This window comes from Prosopis cineraria, unplaced genomic scaffold (assembly GCF_029017545.1).
Source record: "Prosopis cineraria cultivar Desert tree isolate PC_DT_omini unplaced genomic scaffold, ASM2901754v1 PC6, whole genome shotgun sequence".
In the NCBI taxonomy this organism is placed as follows: domain Eukaryota; kingdom Viridiplantae; phylum Streptophyta; class Magnoliopsida; order Fabales; family Fabaceae; genus Prosopis; species Prosopis cineraria.
In genome coordinates, this window is record NW_026555337.1 from 16,643,534 (window position 1) to 16,658,757 (window position 15,224).

At 28.7% G+C, this 15,224-nt stretch overlaps 1 protein-coding gene across 2 annotated transcripts; it reads left to right on the plus strand.

Annotated features, from left to right (window-relative positions):
- Positions 1 to 510: 510 nt before the first annotated feature.
- Positions 511 to 11,000, plus strand: LOC129313382 (protein NRT1/ PTR FAMILY 5.10-like). Of its 2 annotated transcripts, none has more exons than XM_054956414.1 (4): positions 511 to 869; positions 962 to 1,179; positions 8,946 to 9,499; positions 9,989 to 11,000. In XM_054956414.1, the coding sequence occupies exons 1-4, from the start codon at positions 707 to 709 to the stop codon at positions 10,809 to 10,811; spliced, it is 1,758 nt and encodes a 585-aa protein (XP_054812389.1). In that variant the 5' UTR covers positions 511 to 706; the 3' UTR covers positions 10,812 to 11,000. The 2 variants fall into 2 exon arrangements, with proteins under 2 accessions (XP_054812389.1, XP_054812390.1); XM_054956415.1 differs by having other exon boundaries at positions 513 to 869; positions 971 to 1,179.
- Positions 11,001 to 15,224: the final 4,224 nt, after the last annotated feature.

Consider the following 15,224-nt stretch of genomic DNA (forward strand, 5'->3'; position numbering starts at 1 on the left):
AGAATCTCAGGTTGATGGAAGAGCGGTGGTGGTGGAGCCTTTCTCTATCCTCCTTGCATCCGCCCATGGTAAGCATAAATCATACCATCCATGAAGTATTATTTAAATGAAATATAATATATTTTTTGATTAAAAAATATAAAATATTTTTAATTAAATCTTATCTCTCAATAAAATAATTATTTATTTTTAAATTAATTTTATTTTTTTATATTTATTCTTATTAAATATTTTATAATAAATATAAAGTTATTATTAATAAAAAATTTTTTAAAAAAATAATAACTATATTTTAAAAGATTAAAAATATTTTATATTTTTAAATAAAAAATGATGTCAAAAATTTGGAATCACCTCTACCTAATATCTACTTTATGTGGGGGAATTATTTGATAATTTTATATTTTTTATAAAATTAAAAAAAATAATCAGATGACTCATAAATCGATATTTGCACCGCACAAACAGGCGCAGGGAATGCTGGGCCTGGAAGGCAAAAGGACAAGTCTCTTTGCAAAACCAAATTTCAACAAAACAGACTTTTCTACATTTGGTCATTTGAAAAGCAAGCCATGGACTATCCTTTGCAATGCATTCATTCTTTCCTTCTTTCCATCTTTCTCCTCTCATCCTCACCTCCATTTTATAATAATGAAGTTACTCCATTAATCTGGAGCCTTCCTTTCGAAACATATCAGAAGAAGAGATGGCCATCGTCCACGTGTCCGACGACGCCATTTCGCGGGATTCCGAACTAGGAACAACTCCGCTTCTGCAACACGATACAGTGAACGGCGCTGTCGACTTCAAAGGCCGGCCGGCGATCAGATCCCAGTCTGGCTATTGGAGATCAGCATGCTTCATCATAGGTATGCTCACACTCGATCTCTCTCTCTCTCTCTCTCTCTCTCTCTCTCTCTCTCTGTGTTTGGTGATTGATTAATTGGTTCGTTTACGGAACGTGTGGAAGTGGGAGAGAGGATAGCGTTCTACGGGATAGGATCCAACCTCATCACTTTCTTGACCGGCCCGCTTCAAGAGAGCACAGCCACAGCAGCGAAGAATGTGAATATATGGCAAGGAACGGCGTCGTTGCTGCCTCTGTTGGCTGCTTTCATTGCTGATTCTTTCCTTGGACGCTATCTCATAATTGTTGGAGCTTCTCTTGTCTATATCTTGGTCAGGTTCATTCTCTCTCTCCTCCTCAGTCTCTCACCCAGATTCCGGAATGCCTCCGCCGGGGAACCTCACCTTTCCTTTTATTAAAAAAAATTATTATTATTTTTTAAATAAATCTACTTGGTCACAGACCTAGCAGTCCAGAATTTTTTTTATAATTTTTATAAGTTAACTGTTTAAATATCTGAATAATTAATTTAAATTTAACTTATAATTTTTTAAATATTTTTTATAAGAACATCTTTATATAAAAAATGTTTTCCAAAAAGTACATACTAAGAAAGTATCTTTAGCTTTATTATTATATTTATTAAAATAAAAATTTTATTTTTAATATCTAAAATTTATTTGGATGGTCAATTTATATTAAAAAATAAAAATTATAAAAAAATTTAATATTAAAGTTGAATATTGATGATAAACATATTTATTAAAATTTTTTATAATTTTATAAATTTTGATTATTATGATCAAGTATCTTTGTTAAAAAAATTTATAAATAATATTTTTGTTAAATTTGTACTATTTATATTAATGATAAGTATTTTAAAAATATTCAAATTATTTCAAATTAAATCCAGGTATTATGATCAAGCATATTTGTTTTAATAAATATAAAATCTGGAAGAAATTTGCGTCCCTCGCCATGGCCCAGGGAATCCCACTCTCCCTCTCTCCACTTTCTAGCTTCTTTATGCGTCTATGTCTTTTTCAGCTTTTGACTTTTTGTTGGCTTTTATTTTCTTTTCATTTTTCTTATTCCCTTGGCACTTTTTTTTTTAGGTAAAAAATTTATATATTATTTTTATTTAAAAATATAAAATATTTTTAATTAAATATTACTCTAATAAAATAATTATTTACTTTTAAATTAATTTTATTTTTATATTTATTCTTATTAAATATCCTATAATAAATATAAATTATTCATTAATAGGGGTATTTAAAAAAAAAAATTGATTACACCTCAAAAGATTATAAATACCTTCTATTCTTTAATAGAGGGGGTACTTGGTATAAAACTTTTGGCAACAGTATATCTACTATGGAACTGATATCAAGTTCTATATATAAATTGACCTTAACTACATTCATTTTTCATTCATTTTTCTTAAATTTGTATCTTAATAACTTATATAAACTTTTTTAAAAAATAAGTTATATGATAGACATCTATTTTTAATATATTTTTTCTTTTTATAAGTGAAAATTTAGATGGAGTAGACATGGATAACACACTAGAGCCAAGGTCAGGGCAGACCTCCCACAATTTTGAATATCTTATTTTCATGTAACCAACATTCAATCTTGTTGACTTATTAAATTTAACTTTATTTTTAATAAAAACTGTTTTGTTTAACATAGATATTTATATGCTAATACACATACAAATGTATCAAAAGGCAAAGTTTAAACTCAAGATTTCTTTTAAAAGAAGAACATGATATTGTCATAAAAAAACTAACTATTAATATTTTTTAATTAAAACATTCATATTAAATAAAGAGAAAATGATAATAAAATCTCTATGAAATATATAAATGACATTTGATCTTTCAAAATATTATATTTTCCTGAAATCTTTAGGAACTTTTCTATTATTAATAAATTTATATAAATTATTAAATTATCCTTGTTAAAAATAAATAATTCACAATTTTTGTTTAAATATTCACAACTTTTCTTCTTATATTCGCAACAATGCAACAGTAAATAAAGAATTTAACATGCAAAGTTGTGATTTGTTATTGCATTGTTGCGAATATAAAAAGAAAAGTTGTAAATATTTAAACAAAATTTATGAATCATTTATTTTCAATAAGGATAATTTGATAATTTATATAAATTAATTACTAACAGAAAAATCTCTAAGAATTTTAAGAGAATTATGACATTTTAAACAAAATTTATGAATCATTTATTTTTAATAAGGATAATTTGATAATTTATATAAATTTATTAATGATAAAAAAACTCTAAAAATTTTAAGAGAATTATAACATTTTAAAAAATTAAATTATTATTTATATATTTAAGAAAAATTTTATTATTATTATTTTTTAATTAAAGTGGTGTTGTCACTGGACAACCAACCAATATATAATTTTTAATTAAAAATTCATATTAAAATATAATTTATCATTTTTAATTTAAAGTTCAATAATAATAGTATACGCAATTCGTTAAATCTTAGATGCCCTGTTTGCTTAGCCATTAAAAATAGTACAGATATTTATCTCTGTCACTGTCACATTTCACTGTCTTCTCTTTCCATGTGTCATTTCATGAGCCGTTCCTTCTTTTCTTTTCTTTGTTTTCATTAGGATTTTTTTTTTTTTTGTTTTTCTTGACCTTGACATTGTTTTAGAGTGTAATCCTCCAATTTTTTTATAAATTATTTTTTAATTTTATTAATATCAATATAATAAAAATATAAAAAATAAAAATAGATAAAATTTTAAATATAACTCTCAAATAAAAAATAAAAAATAAAAAAATAATATAATATTATTTTATCTTTTTTTTCCTTTCTTACTTTTTAAGGATAATTTAAAAATTTTAATTTAAAACAAAACAATCTTATCAATTAGTAATTTATAAAGTAAATTAAATTATACTTTTAAAAAGTGATTAATATACAGAATCGAAGGAGTATGCATTTTCCATGTTTTGACTCTTTGTGCAAGTTTAAATAAGGGCAAAAAATAAGCAAATATTTGGGTAAGGTAGCGTGCTCTTGTAAATTTTGGATACATTATAGATAGTTCTTTTTCACTTTCATAAACAACATAATTTTTTCATCTTTTCACCTTTTTCTGGCCAAAATTTCTTTTCATCTTTCAAACATACATCTTTGTCTAGCTTATAAATTTTTAAATGAAATTATTTCATGAAATTTAGTTCTAAGTATCTATCTTGTTGTAAATAAACATTAAAATTTAAAAGTAAACTTTATTTTTAAACATGTTGAAGAAAGCAATTATCATTAGTTAAATTTAACTTACATATATATTTAAACTGATGTAAACCCAATAGATACTTGTCCTAGAAAATCTCATAAAGAAACCTCATAAACTACTAATTGGTTCGTGAAATAAATAAGCAAAGAAAACAAGATTAATATAATAATAAAAAAGATAAGTATGAAATTAATGTCAAAATTGCATGTCTTAGGAAATAGGAACTCAATCAATACATGTTCAAGAAAAACACTAGGCAGTGCCCCATGGAAAAAATGGCTCAAACTGTTTTCAAACTTCTGACATTCATTTGGACGAGAAAAGAAATAAGAAGGAAGAAAAATTAGGAGATATATTTTTTAAAAATAAGTTTGGATGGAGATAAAAGTAGGAAGAAAATTTCTACCAAAAAAAGAAAGTAGGAAGAAAATAGGGAAAAATAAAAACTATAAATTTTTTTAAAAACAATAATTTTTTTCAAAAATAATAATTTTTTTTCTTAAAACTCCCCTAATTTTTTTTCTCCCTTATTTTTTTACTCATCGAAAACGAAAGGTACAAGTTTGAAGGCAGAAAAGTCAGTCACTCTGTCATTCAAGCAGTATTCTCTCAAGAATATACTAGGGAGCAAGTATGCTGAACAAAATTATTATTGAATTTCAACCATAAAAAAGAAGTGTAGATAACTTGTTCTTAATTAAACAGAAAAATAACCCCAAGCTAAATAATCTTGGAGGACCTAAAGCCTAGTCAGATGAGGAAGACGTGTGTGAGGTGGCACCATCTATGGATGAAAAATATTGAAGATGAATATTGAAAAAAATCAAAGTTAAGTATTAAAGACATTAAAATGATGTTGAAAAGATCAAATGTAAGTACTGAAAAATTCTACTAATTTCTTTAATTTCTAACTAAGGGCCTTGGTCTATTTTTAATTTTTTTTAAATTTAAAATCTTTAATCGTAATTAATATTTTTAATGCAATGCTTAAATATTATACTATTTTTAATCAAATGCTTAAATGTTACTTGCCCCCCATCACTTATAAATGAAAAAGGAAAACGTTAATAAGAAAAAGCACAGCTTAATAATTGAAAGCTTCTTTTGACAATGACATTGTCATGAATGATGTGTTTTTTTTTTTTTTCCCCAAGCCAAAGTACGTAATGAACCTTTCTTCTTAATGTCTATTCCAACATGTGACATGTGGAAGAATACAAACCTCGATACCAATATGGCACTCGAATGTTGACACAATCCTTTGAATATTGCCACACTCTATTTTGTATTTTCATGGCGGCTCATTTAAGATGATCCTGAATCTGAATATTTTATTTTATATTTTCTTGTACGTACTTAAAATATCCTGAAGCCCTCTCCTCTGATATGTTTGTGTGCGTGTTTGTTGAACTTGTTTCTTAAACTTGTTTGTTGTTTCTTTTTTCTATTTTGGCCAACTACGCTCAACTTATTAAATATTTGAATTTTCCTTTATGATGTGATAGGGCGAGTATAAATATAAATAAAAATTAAAAGTAAGCTTCATTTTTAAATTTGTTGAAGAAAGCAATTACCATTAATTAAATTTAACTTATATATATATATATAAACTGATGTAGACCCAATAGTAACTTGTCCTGGAAAACCTCATGAACAAACCTCATAAACTAGGAATTGGTTAGTGAAATATAGAAGCAAAGAAAACAACATAGGTACAAATTTAATATATTAGGAGAATGATATTTAAAGCTAAGGAAATTTATTATAATAAGAACTCATAAGTTTTGCATCGAATATTGTCTTGTACAAATATGTATATGTTATTGTTAAAAGCTAAACCTTAACGTTAAGGTTTAGCTTTTAACAATAACATATACATATTTTCATAAGCTAACATTCAATGCAAAGCTTATGAGCCTTTATTGTAATAAATTTTTTTGAGAAGATTTTAAATGTCATTCTCCTTAATACTCTCTTTGATTTTATTTATAAGATAAAGAGATACGATTTTTTTATCTTATTTATAAATCATCTCATTGAATTTTCATTACGAATTTTTTCATTTGACTTTAATTAAATATTGAAAAAAGAAAATGTGTTGTTAAAGTATGTATATTTGATAGGGATAAAATTGAGAAATTATTAAATTTTTAGACAGAGTTAATAAATTTTAAGATTTTTTTAATTATGATGAAATATTTAGACAGAGCTAATGAATTTTAAATTTTTTTTAATTATGATGAAATATGTTAAAAATATTTTATAAATAGGATGAGAGTATGTACTATATACTAGCTAGAAACTCAATCAACACATGATCGGAAAAGAAAAACACCGGGCTGCGTCCAATAAAATTAATGGCTCAAACTGCTTTCAAACTCGTAACATTCTAAAAAAAGGAGAAAAAAATTAGGAGAAATATTTCCAAAAAAAATTGGACGGAGATAAAAATAAGTAAAAAAAAAAATAAGGAAACGTGAAAACTTGGAAAACAATTTTCAATAATAATAATTTTTTTTATTGTTTTAGAATTTTTTTTTTCCAATTTTTCCCCTATGTTTTGTTAATCATCCAATCCAAAAGTACAAGTTTGAAGGCAGAAAAGTCAATTTCTCTCTCACGTCAAGTAGTATTCCTACAACTCACAAGAATATACAAAAGAGCAAGTATGCTAAATAAATTTAAAAACAAATTAATCATTTAATTCTTATAATTTTAATTTAATTATAACTTAATCTTTAAATTTTGATTTGTTATAACTTAATTTTTTAAATTTTGCCTTAGTTATAAATCAGTTTTTAAACTTTGTCTCTTGTAACTTAATCTTTAAAATTTTAACATCTTAAATATTAGTCTCTATATTTTAAAAATAAAATTATAAAGATTAAAAATATTTTAAAATTTATTACTAATATTTTAAATTATTAAACCCTTTTAATCTTTAAAAATACTATAAATATTAAAATTTTAAAATATTTTTAATATTTATAATTTTATTTTTAAAATATAGGGACTGATATTTAAGAAATTAAAACTTTAGGGACTAAATTATAAGAGACAAAATTTAGAAATTGATTTATAATCAAGTCAAAATTTCAGAGATTGAATAATGATGAGTTAAAGTTGAGGAACTGAATTACAATTGAGTCAAAACTATAAAGATCAAATGATTAATTTTTTTATAAATGTATTATTGAATTTTAACAAGAAAAAAAAATGTATCTAACTTTGCCTTAAACAGAATAGCAACTCTGTTTATCAAAAATTGAAAAATAAAAATAACTCTAAACTAAATAATCCTGGGAGACCTAAAGCCTAATCGGATACCGAAGATAAGCGTGAGGTGGCACCATCTGTTGAAAAGATATTAAAATGATGTTGAAAAGATCAAATATGAGTCCTGAAAGATTCAACTAATATTTTTTTAAAAAAAAATTTAAGGGCATTGGTCTATTTTTAAATTTTCTAAAATTTAAAATCTTTAATTATAAGTAATATTTTTTAAAAGGTGCTTGAATGTTATTATTTTTGAATCAACAAGTAAGGAAAATATGAACAAGAAAAAGCATAGCTTAATAATTGAAACTGAAAGCTGCTTTTGGCCATGTTAATGCGATGAACCTTTTTTCCCCGGCCAACCTACCCAATAAACCTTTGAATATTCCCATACTATATTTTATATTTTTCATGTCGGCTCATTTTAAATCACCTTCATTTATTTTTGGGTAAGAACATCTTGAATCTGAATATTTTATTATATATATATATATATATATATTTTCTGGTACGTACTTAAAATATCCTGAAGTCCTATTGAGTTAGGATAAACTTTTTTCTTGTTTCTTTGGTATTTTTCCCCCCGCTAACTGCGCTCAACATTAAATTTGAATTTTCCTTTATAAAGTGATGTAGGGTGAGTCTTGGAAACTTTCCTTTTGGAAAAAATAAAGTTAATATTTTAATTTTCAATAATACAACATTTTAATTTGTATCCATAATGACTCATTTTTAATCATCTGTTCTTCCTCCCTTTTTGAGGGCTTAGTTATTCCTTTTCATTAAGCAGTAATTTTAGTGGCAACTAATTTGTTATATATATATATATATAATATCAGGGCATATGCGCCTCCTCACTTAAAAAAAATAACATGTTTGGAGGTATGGGCTTTCATAGTTTACAATTTGCACCCTCTACTTATTATAGTTTGCACCCTCTTATTTTTATATTTTAAGTTTTAAACCCCTTTCAATCTTACATTTTTAGTTCAAATCTATTCAATTTTTTAACTTAAAGCCTCGTGAATATTAGCGCATAATTTCATTAAACTTAAATACGAATATTATTTATTAATCATTTAAAAAATAGGAAAAAATTTATTCTGACTAAACTAGTTGCATCATCCTTGTCCAGAATACTTAAGGACTAGTTAGAAAAAAGGCAATGATAAATAAAGATTCAAGACTTAAGAGTAAACTAGTTGAATATCTTTTACTAGTTTGATGCACTTACAAATCTAAAATTGTAATTTGAATTGGGAAACAAAGAAAAAAAAAGAAGGAAAGAGAAATAGTGAATTTGAAAGAGACAAAAAAGTCTTACTTGTACTGAGAATCTTGGCTCAGCCATTGCACCTCTAACCCACAATCCTAACTCTGCCACTGTATATAATTCGACACCCCCTTTATGTCTATTTCATAATTATAAAAAATACCTTATATCATATTATAGTCAATATGCGTGGTTTTGTATTGGTATTTGTTAGCTTCATGCTAACGTTTAACTTTGTGGCATATTTTTAATTTCAGGGACTAGGCATGTTGACTTTATCAGCCATGCTTTCTTCTGCCACTATTTCTGAGTGCAAACCTGAAACGAAGTTGGCATCATGTTCTCCAAAGTTTCATATAACAATATTGTTCTTCTTCTCACTTTACCTGGTGGCCATTGGACAAGGAGGTCATAAGCCTTGTGTTCAAGCTTTTGGAGCTGATCAATTTGATAATCACCATCCAAAAGAAAGGAATGCCAGAAGCTCATTCTTTAATTGGTGGTATCTTACTATGGCTGCAGGCTGCTTACTCACTCTCTCTTTCTTGAACTACATCCAAGAAAACCTTAGCTGGGTTCTTGGATTTGGAATCCCTTGTCTCGTCATGCTTGTTGGATTGCTTGTTTTCTTGTTTGGAACTAAGACCTACAGATTTCCAAATGAAGGGAATAAGAAGAAGAGTCCATTCGTTAGAATTGGCAGAGTTTTTGCTAAAGCTATAAGAAACCGTAGAATTAATACTTTGTCAGACATAGCAATCAAGGATGAAGCTTGTGACATGGTCACTCATCAACGTTCCAAACAATTCAAGTAAGGCATTTAAAGATGAGTTAAGTGACAATTATGCCATTAAACTACAAGTTCAGAAACATTTGGATAGCTAAACTCTTTCTTGGTGTAGTGTTTTCTTTCAACATTTGAAAGCAATGCAATGTTACCCCTATTATTAATAAATATTAACTTTGACAATTACTTAACTAGAAAATTACAAAATATGATATTTATTTGCAAATTTCTAGGTTCTTTTCTATACTTTTTGAAGTTTTTTTTTTATAATTTTCTAGTCAACAATAGTCAAAGTTAACTTTTTTGTTAAAACATTTGGGGTGACATTACATCATTTTTAAATGTTGAAGGGGAACATTGGAATAAAAATGAGTTTAGGGTATCAAATGTTTTTGGACTTATAATTTGAGGGTAAATTTGTACTTTTCAACCCTTAAAAGATGCATGCAATATTGTATCAGTGATAGTGGCCTTTCTTTACCTGAGTAGTTTTGGTATCAATTATGGCTGCAGGTTCTTGAATAAAGCACTGCTTACGCCAAAAGGATCTAAAGATGAGGAGGCATGTAGTGTTAGTGAGGTTGAAGAAGTAAAGGCTATATTTAGGCTTGTTCCTATTTGGGCCACAAGTTTGGTGTTTGGTATTGTCTACGCTCAAGTTCGAACTTTCTTCACCAAACAAGGCGTTAACATGGACAGAACAGTATATCCAGGTTTTGTTATACCCGCCGCTTCTTTACAATCTCTTGTCACTTTGGCCATTGTTATTTTCAGCTTCATCTATGATAGGATGTTTGTGCCAATAGCAAGAGCTATCACTAAGAAGCCCTCAGGAATCACAATGCTACAAAGGATTGGAACTGGAATATTTTTATCTATAATTACTGTAGTAATGGCAGCTCTTCTTGAGATGAAAAGATTGGAAATAGCAATTGAGTTTGATCTAGTTGATAAACCAAATGCAATTGTACCAATGAGTGTCTGGTGGTTGATTCCCCAATACTTCTTATTCGGAGTTGCCGAGGTTTTCACCATGGTTGGTCTCCAAGAATTCTTCTATGATCAGATGCCAGATGAACTAAGAAGCATGGGTCTTGCCCTTTACTTGAGTGTAATTGGAATGGGGAGCTTTTTAAGCAGTTTTTTGGTCTTTGTTATAGAAGAAATAACAAGGAAAGAAGATGGAAGAAGTGGCTGGTTTAATGATAATCTCAATCAGGCACATATTGATTACTTTTATGGGTTACTTGCTGTGCTCAGTGTGATTGGATTGATTTTATTCATCTTCAATGCAAAATCTTACATCTACATTCAGAAAGGAATTGCACGAGGATAGCTTGTTCATTCTGTCATATCAACCAGGAAGTACAATTTATATTGTGCAAACTACTATTAGACAAGAATAAACGCCTTATGCTTAGAGAAATATGTAATGAAATATTTATTATTTTTGCTGGATTATCCACTCTTTGTATATTAATTAGGCCCAAATATTAGCCCACTTTATAGATATGTGCCTTTTCAAGTCTTGGTCCTTAAGTGTAATAAAGATGGGTATTTGAATGTAATATTCCCTCTCTCAATTTTGAATAATGGGCGGGAGCGGTTAATATAATCTCATGCACGTTGCCCATTTTCCTTCATGAATCAAGGCTATTTGGGGGTAGGCAGAACCATTTTTCTCATCCAAAGACATTCAATGTGAATCTGTTTTTTGAGTGCTCTCTTCTCTTTTCTATTCGGGTGATTTTGTTGTGTACTACGAACCGAGTTTGAGTGTTTCACTCGGTTCCCGTTTAGACATCTCAGCTGATGCAATAGAGCAGGTAAGCTTCCTCATAAACTCATATTGATATTAAAACTTTTGTTAGATTCTAGGCTTTGTTTCTGTGATTGAAGATGAATATGATTTGCTTATATACCAAATGAACTAAGAAGAATGAGTCTTGCCCTTTAGTTGAGTGTGATCGGGGTAGGGAGCTTATTAAGAAGCTTTCTAGTCTTTGTGATAGAGGAAATAACTAGGAAAGATGGAACAAGTGGCTGGTTTGATCATAATCTCAATCAGGAACATATCAATTACTTTTATTGATTTCTTGCTAGGCTAGTGTGATGGGATTGATTTTATTCGTCCTTAATGCAAAACTTACTTCTATAATAAAAAGGGAATTGCACAGGGAATCATGGTAACTCACATTAATGATGAGGCAAATAATTCACCATGCTTGGAAAGTACTGCTGATGAATCGCTCACTTTACCAGTTTCTTGGTTTAAACTGGCAGCAAACTGGATCAAGGTTAATTGCGATGTCTTAAAGGACCTTGCACGTTGTTGTGCTTCATCTGGTGTTTTTCTACGTGATGATCAAGGTCGTTGGTCAGGGGAATCCGCCAAAATTTAGGTGACCATACAGCCTTGCATGCTAAGACGTGGGTGATATCTGATGGTCTTGCTAATGCCTAGCGTGCGGGTCAATAGCACACCATTCTTGAATCTAATTGTATTAAAGCCATACGTCTGATTACCAATACCTCTATTGGCTCAAATGCTTATTCCAACATATTCTTCGACAGATCTCGGTGGCCATTTGAACAGAATTGGCATTTCATAGTTCAACATATCTATAGAGAAGCCAATGCAGCTGTAGACCACCTTGCCTTAACCTCAGTTTGGGTCCCCTTGTCTTGGACGAACCTCCCCACTCTCTTTGCTGCATCTTGCAGGAAGACGCTTACAACGTTGCTATTATTAGAGTCCTCGATTTTTGGGCTTAAGGCATTCTTGTTTTGACCTGCACTTTTCTCCTTTTTACACCCAAAAAGAAACGAATTGCGCAGGGATAGATTGTTTGATATGTTATTTCATATCAATGTGTACTAGGAAGGATAATATATGTTGTACAGACTACTATTAAACAAGAATAAATGCTTTATGGTGAGAGAAATATGTAATGAAATATTTATTCTTTTGATGAAATATATGAAAGTTCTGAATATTTTAATGGGTTAAGGTGAAAAAATGTTTATAAACTTTTTCTTCAAGAGCTTGTAGTATCTGTAAATGACCTCAAAAGGAGGTGAATTGGACTAGTTAAAAATTAAAAAAAAAATTGCAAAAATAAAGAGAGAAGTGTAGGAATAATATCACCAAACATGAGATATAAGAGAAGAGTTTGCATAGATGATTTATTCTAGTTTGACTGATACTACTTAAGTCTACATCCAATCTTTAAGAACCTCATGAGATTTTCAATTATATTACCAAGATTAAACCGGGCTCTTAGTTGCCTCAATACATTCACATACTTTTCACTAAGTTTGAATCTCTCCCCCTTATAAAGATAATGTCAATTTCCCTTAAGCTTTCTGAGCTTAAAATCCTTTGTTTCGATAAAGTAAAACAGGGATAAACAGAGTATGTTTAAGAATGAACTATTACTATTATAAACTCTCTTTAAAGAGTGAATGTATAATTTATGAAACTCACAAACAATAAATATTTCACAGAAAGTTGGTAAAAATTAAATGCACAATAATGATATAATTTCATTCTTGTTATCTCTCCTATTAACTATCTTGGTTCTTCATAAATAAGCCGTCAGACTCATAAATCTTCTCGTTGGAAGCCAACTATACTTTGTCTTCTTTTGTTTGAGTTTTTTTGAATACCCAAGCTGTTTTGAGTTTCTCCAGTGGTTGAAGCAATATAACAATACTTTACGTTCGAGGTTTCTCTTTACGTAAGGTAATGGTTATAAATATTAAATGCTCTAACAAAAGTGGTTGTGATTTTATATCAGTGCGACATTTTAGCACAGGTGTTACAAATCAAGAATGAACCACAAAAAGTTTAATCCAAACAATAATTGTGTTTAGAATGAATTTAGGAAGTTTATAGATTGAACAAAATTAATTGCAAGTGGAAAGAATAGCAAAGAAATGAATTTTGAAGAGTTTAAAATTGAGAATGTAAAACAAAGTCTAAAACTAAAGTTTAGTATCGATGCTGTGATGTGAAACTAAAACAGCACAAAGGAAATAGCACAGGTGTTACTCTATTAGTACTGAAATAATGTTATTAATAAAAAATGATGATCTTTTTCAATTTATGCAAACAAAATGATTTTCTCAAGGAAGGTTGACAGCATATGTTGTTAAAAGAATAGCACAGGCGTTAAATCAAATCAAACAAATTCCTTGAGTATCAAGTTGATAGTAGTGCCGGTGTTATGACAGTAGCATAGGTGTTAAGTAACACTTTGAAAATGAAGTTTGGAGGTCAACACCAGTGCTATCGAGTAGCACACGTGTTAACTCAACTCAAAAAACTTCTTAAAAGAGACAATGCCATTTACTCATGAATAATAGTACTGGTGTTATCAAAATAGCACAGGTGATAAATAATAAATTTAAAACAGGACAATAAAAAATCTTGAAGAAGATGAAATAGCACGGGTATTGCCTCATAATACAGGTGCTGAAGATTTGAAATAAGTGAACGAGACAAAGTCAAAATAGAGGAAGGACAAGTGTTTGAGAGTAACATAAATGTTAAAACATGAGTAGCACCGGTGCTAAAAGCACTTGATCAATAAGGAAGTTTCAGAAAACAAATTTTGTTTTGACACTTGGTGGGAAAACTTCCACAAGGATATTTAATGTACCAAAAGACATATAGTTAAGCCAAACACTTAGCTAAGTTGGAATTTTCACAAAGATACGAGATATAGGAAATGTTTTGACCATAAAATTTAATGTACTAATACCAAACTTCTTAAATCAGATTTGACTAACTACTTAGCCAATTATCTTACCCTTAGATAATTATGATTAAATAGCCTATGAAACACAATTTTCATTTTATTTTATAATCATCAAAATTAGAGTTCAATAATATCCTTAGGTCAATAATTGTACATGGGAACTTATTAACTTTAAAAAAAGACCAACCTTTCTCAATTTATTAAAATAGTATGATGTTGACCATTAAGTTTTAAGAATAGAACAAAATGGATTGGGGAGGGTTTAGCTCTTTAATAAAATTAACAGGTAGCCATAAACTATTGTTGACTTAAAAATACCAAAAGCTCTTTGAGAAAAATTTTCTATGTATTTTTGCACCTTAACCCTATTGTAATGATTAATGGAAAATACAAAACAAAAGGGCAACCATGGATTAGTTCATAGCTACTTTCATGGTGTTAAATATTGATGGTTTGTGTGGTGGTCCAAATGGAGGAATTTCTCATGATGACATTGGAAGATATTGTTAGATAAGATGGTCACCCAAAAGAGAGGATGAATTGGCCATTCTATAAAACTTCCAAAATTTTTCCTAGAAAATAGGGTTGTAATCAAAACAAAGTTTGACATAAAGACCTTTGTCAAACAAATAAAGTTCAAGGAAGAAGAAGCTAGACACAATTAATTTATACTAGTTCAAACCAATCACTTGGCTTATGTCTAGTAATCAAAATCATACTTGAGATTTTTTATTAAAATCACAAACTTCATTGGGTGCTTGCTATCTTAATGTAGACACAAGACTACACCAGTCTTGATTCCAACAAAACAAATACTTACAACACTTGTAAGCAATAAAGTACCTAGGAAAATATCTTCCTAAGATTTCAAAATAATATAAAACCTTTCTAAATTAGAAACTCTCAAAAGAGTATATAAGAATACAATAAAAGCTTCTAAATCAGTGAAAATAAAGAGCTTGTTTGAAAACTTGAATACAGTTAGT